This window comes from Octodon degus, unplaced genomic scaffold, assembly GCF_000260255.1.
Source record: "Octodon degus isolate 3935 unplaced genomic scaffold, OctDeg1.0 scaffold00011, whole genome shotgun sequence".
NCBI classification, from domain to species: domain Eukaryota; kingdom Metazoa; phylum Chordata; class Mammalia; order Rodentia; family Octodontidae; genus Octodon; species Octodon degus.
The window spans coordinates 28,132,942-28,139,208 of record NW_004524587.1 but is presented as its reverse complement, the minus strand read 5'-3'; the positions used below and the strand labels follow the sequence as shown (position 1 = coordinate 28,139,208).

Genomic DNA, 6,267 nt, shown 5'->3' with positions numbered 1-6,267 from the left:
GAGGAGAGAAGAGATATGCAGTGACCATTCTGGGTAGTAGGATTCTGAATGATTTTTTTATGCTCTGGATCCTTTTTTGCTGTTCTTTTTCCATTTTTTTAACTTTAAGAAACATAACTTTTTTGAGTATTCAACTATAAAATTATTACATGTTTAAAAAATACAGCAATAGATACACCCTCTGCTCAAGTCTGAGGTAGGTGGGTATAGTACTTTTTAATTGTCCTGCTGTGCCCCACCAATTTCTCCAAACAGCAAGACATCTAACACCCCCAGGTTGTGTCTGTATCCCACAACTCCTGATCTATCCCTCCCCATTCTTCTTTATGGCCATTTCCCTCTCACTTAGCTCCCCAAGCTGCTCCTCATCCCTTAGCTCCCTGCAGCCCTTCCTCTTGGATATGGAATAAACAGCATGTCACCTTGGAGAATGCTCCTGTCTGTTCTGTGCTCTAGCCTGCCCAAAGAACAATCAGTTCATGTCCTCTTCATTTCCTAACATCTGTACTTTACAACTCCTCTCAACATTCTAAAAGAAGCAATGTGGGGCTTAATGTTAAAATCCTTAAGAAAGTGAAAAAGGACATAACCAAGTATGAGGAGGAGGAGGAGGAGGCGGAGGAGGAGGAGGAGGAAGAAGAGGAAGAGGAGGAGGAGTGCCTCAGGAATGGCTATGTACCTAAAGATGTTTAAGATTCCTGGATATTGAGCTGAGCTCTGAATCTTCTGCAGGCCAAGAAGCATTGAGCTTTCACTGTCCACCCTTTGATACTGTGCACTGAGTAGAATCAGCACTGAATCCAGGTATTCTAAGCAAAAGGACCAGGATGGGTTATCCTGTGTCCCAGGGTTCACCTCAAAAGTGGCATCAAGACTAGGAAGAGGCCTTACACCCAGTATACTTACAAGAAGAGAAACACTTGAACTTCCTGATGATCCTCCAAAGATGGTCACAGAACCTGGGTTTCCTCCAAAGTTGGCAATGTTGTCCTGGACCCAGTGCAGTGCAGCCACCTGGTCCAAAAAACCCCAGTTCCCTCGGCTGTGTTCATCCCCTGTGCTGCAATAGAACAGTGTCAATGTGCACAGAGTCCTCCTGATTTGTCCTTCATGATCCCACGTGGGCAGGGTTTCTTGCTGAGTCTTCCACAGTGAGGTTTGGCTTCCCTATTCCTGAACAAATGGTCTTCATCTGCCTGTCATTCACTATGACAATGATCTATAGAGAGGGAAAGTTCCACTTTCTTTCTTCCAGCCTCTGCACTAAGCATCTACCACCCTGTGTCCAACAATGGCCTAAACACTAAAGCACATTTGAAATTAAGAGAAGCAATGTCTCTGACAAAACTCAGCTCACACTGCAGGCCACAAAGAGATTAATAAATTATATGGTCAGCCAGTGGAAAAACCAAAATCATGTAAAAAAAAAAAAAAAAAGAAAGAAAGAAAGAAAGAAAAAAAAGACTCATGTGAAAAAAAATAATAGATGTATTTGTGTCATGGCTTATATTTTAGAGATTATGACCAAGGAATGATTCTTTAGGCAGTGACATTTGGTAAAGACCTAAATAAAATGAGTATATGGGTCTTGCAAATCTCCAAAAGAGGCAATTCTTCTTAGTAGAAGCAGAACTTGTGCAGATCCTATGACCAAGAGGAAAAATGTGGGAGGATAATGTGATATGCAGGCAGCAGAGGTGCAATAGTAGATGATAAGAGCTTCCCAAGAACAAATGACTATCAATAATTCAGGCCACAACACTGAGCTTTGTTTAGAGACAGTCAGGGAGTGGATGACAAGTTAGTGGATTCTGAACATAGTTTAGTTGTAGAACCAAGACGTCTTGCTGGCCAACTGGGTGCAGGACGTGAAAAAAAAGAGAAAAGTTCAGAATACCAACAAGGTGTTTAACCTAAGCAAAACGGAGGAAGGAACTTCTAGCAGTGTATCAGGTGCATTGTGGGAAGAGCTGAGATTCTTTGTGGGGGAGGAGGAATAGCAATCAAGGTCTCAGCCCATCCCTGGGAAAAAGAAGTGCAATGCAGACATCTAGGGAAAACTAACAAAGATGGCTAAAGATGGCAACTGGGTTTCAAAGGGGGCAGTGAGAGCGTACAAACAAGGGGAGATGTGAAAATGCTGCTCAGATCATGCTTGGAATTAATGGAGACAGAGAAGGAGACACAGAGTCTGATGATGTAGAAACAGAAGGACATAGAAGGGCTAAGAAGGAGTGTCTAGGGGATGGGAGGTGGTCAGAGCCAGGAGAAGGCAGAGTGTCTAAGAGGTATAAGTAGCTGTCTGTGGCTATGTTGAGAGGTCCCATGAGAGTTGGCTGGGTTCCGGTGGAAGTCACTGCTTAACCCTAAAGGCTTAGCCTTGCAACTTAGTTAGAAGAAACTGTGTCTGCATGAATCCTCACCCTACCATCTCAATGAGATGCCCCTCCCATCCTTTCCCTGGGAAGATGTGTGACATTGACCTGCTCCGCTGCCTGCTCACATCTACCAGAGGACCGGGTGTGCTAATGCCACAGAGGTGAAAAGAGATGAAGGTCACAAAGGTAGTAATAGAGAGCTGGGGCTTTCCTGATGAACAAGAGTGTGACAAGTAGAATGGGTATTCCGGACAAGTGTAGCTGAGCAATAAGAAGGTGGCTCAATCTAATAATGAAGGTCCTTGGTACACGGAATGAAAAAACTCAACAAAGCTTCATATTACGGATAGAAGCCGTGACAATAACTGGGTCATAGTATAGATGCCTACTAGGATTTGGATGTGTTTGTCCTTCTAGTTTATGTACTAGGTCCTTGGCCTCATTGTTGGTGTATTAGATGGTAGGAAATGCTATTAAAATATAAGACCTAATATAAGGCACAACCCTTGGAAAGGATTAATGTAGTTCTAAAAGGCACCCAATATATCCCACAAAGAGTGAGCTTGTAAAAATTAAATAAATAAAAGAGCAATATAACATCCCTCTCTGTTCTCCAGCTTTCTTTCTGGCCCAATGTAAGTGTTCTACATGTCACAAACTTTATTGCTGTTTCTCTGCCATGGCAGATAAGGGCTCTTCACCAGACATTGGTCCCATGAAGGTGCTTGACCTTGTACTTCAAGCTTCCAAACATGAGATCTAAGTAAATGTACTTTGTTTGTAGCTGTTGAACCTCAAATACTTTCCTGTATCAACAGAAAGCAAGATAACGCAGTGGAAGGGAAGAGAGACCAGGACCTTACCTCAAGAATCCCCACATGCCCAAGCGATACTGAATGATCACTACCACCACCTTCTCATGGGAAGAAAGGACCAGTCCATCATAGGTGGATGCCCCGCCAATCCACAGACCACCTCCATGGATCCACACCATCACCTGCACCAAAAAAGTCACAGCCATACTGATGACAGGAAGCAGAATGGGGAAGGATCTCAGTGCCAGTCCCGGCTTACGGAGGCCATTACCCAAGGATCACCAGTGCCCACACAGTTGTAAAATGCACTTTCTCTGCTTCCCTATTCCCTGGCTATAATCTAGGCTGTGCTTCAATACTGTTCCCACTGGGTACCCCTGCTACTGTCCAGGCTTGGGTACAATGTCCCCAAAGCGCTCTTCAAAATGAGAATATCATCATGGCAGTAGCAGAGGACATCCAGTTTTCCCCAATTTGCATCATTCTCATGCCCAGAACATTCAAGCACAAAATAATAGCTATACAGCAACCTTTGCATTTCAGTTTCATATCAGTTAATGCTTCACTGATTATGTGAACTCCCCTGTGTATAAATTTATTTCAAAACACAGTAATATCTTCGATGATTCTCCTTTCAGAGCACCTCCCTGACTCACTTACAGCCTAGATCCTACCTATCTCCCAAGTCCAGCTCCCAACCCCTCCTTAAGGAAGTTTAAAATCATTTAACTAACATTGTCTAATAGCCTACTACTGCATATGTATCCATTCCTCTTCTGGATATTTTTCAAGAAGAACTGAAAACATCATGCCACAGCTATAGGTGTATACTTTTTTAATGGCTATATCTTGGAAACAGCACAAACGTCCATCAAATGAATAATACATAAAATATGGGGTATTTTTAGACAATGGAGTACTACTCAGCTATAAATAAAGATAAACTCATGGCTGGCAAGATAGCTCAGGAGATTAAGTGCCTGCTTAAGCAAGTGCAGAGACTGGTGTTCAATCTCTGTCTGTTAAAGTGATTCTTCCAACTCTAAAACTATTAGAAATTACTTCTTGGAGCCTCTGGGATCAGATTGTTAACCTGCTAACCATGAGTAACTATTGTTTACCTTCCTTTAATCTGAAAGAATTTGAAAATTTAAGATGTGCCTTTTAGAAATATATTAGCCTCCTACAAAGGCCTAAGCTCACTAAGGAAACTGGGGGAAACAATACTTATATTCCCTTTAGTGAAAGGAAGCTCTGGTCCCCAAACTCAGTTATAACCCTGCTATCCCTCCTTCTGATCTGCCTCCTCACTTCCTAATTGCAGCAGAAAGTCTCACATGCTAGGAACTTATAAGTCTCTATCAGTGATGCCCATACTCACCGGCAAGCTGCTGTTCTTCGTCAAGTCGGCAGGAGTATAAATGTTTAGATACAAACAATCTTCAGAAAACGTAAGAGGAATTTTCTCCTTCCTGTTTGTAGTTATCTCTGACAGTTTCTTTCCTGCTGCTATATCTTGAGAGCACCTGGAAGAAGAGAGAACACCTGAGCGCCAAACATGTTGAATTTGGAAGTGTCACCTGGGGCTGGACTTGTACCAGAATGAAAATGCCTGTAGGTGGAGTTGCTGCCACTGAAAAGATTTGCCATTGTAAAGCTTTGAGCTTGCCTGGTGACCACAGTTGGGACCTAAGGACTCTCTAATGCATAGGTGTCCAACATTTACCTTGTCTGAGCCACATTTAGTGAAAAGAAATTGCCTCAGCTACCTATAAAATACATAACATAGTTAAGGTAAATAAATAATAAAAAGCTTCTTTTATTGAATTTTATTATAACATTAAAATAAGACAGAAGCGTTTTGGCCCTAGCCTTTCAAGGTCAGTGAAGACTCAGGACATAAGTGAACCTGTACTGGAACATGCTATAACTCAGTGATATTCCAAATTTTCTGATCAAGGAGATTATGGAACCACAGAGGAAAGTGATTGATGATGTAGAGTATGCCTAAGGAGAGTCACAGGGAGAGAAAACTTACTCTCAGGCTTTCACAGAGAGCAAATTCATCAAGCAATGACTGTGACTCATCCACATGAGTGACACTGACATATGATCTACAAACTGCGGTACAGGGTTTCAGGGTAAATCCTGAGGGGATTTGACTGACCTTGGCAGATACAAAAGTTACATTTCTTTTTATATAGTTCCTGCTTTATCTTGGTCTTAACCACCCAGCAAAAATGTATAAAAATGAGGTATGAAAAGTAAAGCCATATTAATATGCTGAGCTGTGAAAGGCCCAAGTCAACAACTTCTGACATTGCCAGTCTACGGATAACATACTACTATTATGGACTACTGGACTATATTGGATTACTTTGCTGAATTCACGCACCTATAATATTTAAATGGCAATGGAATACCCTTCTCTGACAAAACTAAACAATGAAAGGGGATACAGATGAAGGACCATTTTGAATCTGTATATACAGAGTAGTTAGGATAGATATACAGCTCCTTTCTCTTAATTCAATGAGAAGTAAGATTTGTACTAATAGTGTTTGGACAGGATATAATGTCTGCATCTTATACTATGAATAACTACTATGAAGACAACAATATGCAATGTATTAATTACTGTTACTGTCCTACTATCCTGTTTTGAAACTGTCTCATTACTACTTGTTTCTCAATAAAATTAATTAAAAAACAAATTAAAATAAACAAGTAAAATAAGACAGCAAATAAAACAAATCTAGTAAAATAAAAAAAATAAATAAAATAAAATTGGCTAGCTAAGAAATGGTAATATAGGAATACTAATTAGAAATGTGGAATTGGGGGCCGGGGAGATGGCTCAGTAGAATAAGCACTTGCCTGGCAAGCACAAGGACCTGAGTTCAATCCCTGGTTCCGCCAAAGAAAAAAAGAAGAGAAATGTGGAATAAATCCCCCTGGAGTCAGTTAAAATAAATGAGTGTCTGCCCTGATAGAGTAGGACAAAGTGGTGGTGGTGAGGGCCCTACTGTTAACATTCCTTAAATTTTTAACATGTAAAAGTTGACAAATATAGG

General features: G+C 41.1%; 1 protein-coding gene across 1 annotated transcript in view; it reads right to left on the bottom strand.

The window, feature by feature from the left end:
• LOC101574576 (liver carboxylesterase 1-like) overlaps positions 1-6,267 on the bottom strand; it is a 30,078-nt gene that overhangs the window by 13,422 nt on the left and 10,389 nt on the right. Inside the window, exons 3-5 of the mRNA XM_023709374.1 lie at positions 4,575-4,719; positions 3,242-3,375; positions 907-1,060 (exon numbers count right to left, since the gene is read on the bottom strand). Coding sequence (XP_023565142.1) covers positions 907-1,060; positions 3,242-3,375; positions 4,575-4,719 — 433 coding nt within the window. The remainder of the gene's footprint in view (positions 1-906; positions 1,061-3,241; positions 3,376-4,574; positions 4,720-6,267) is intronic.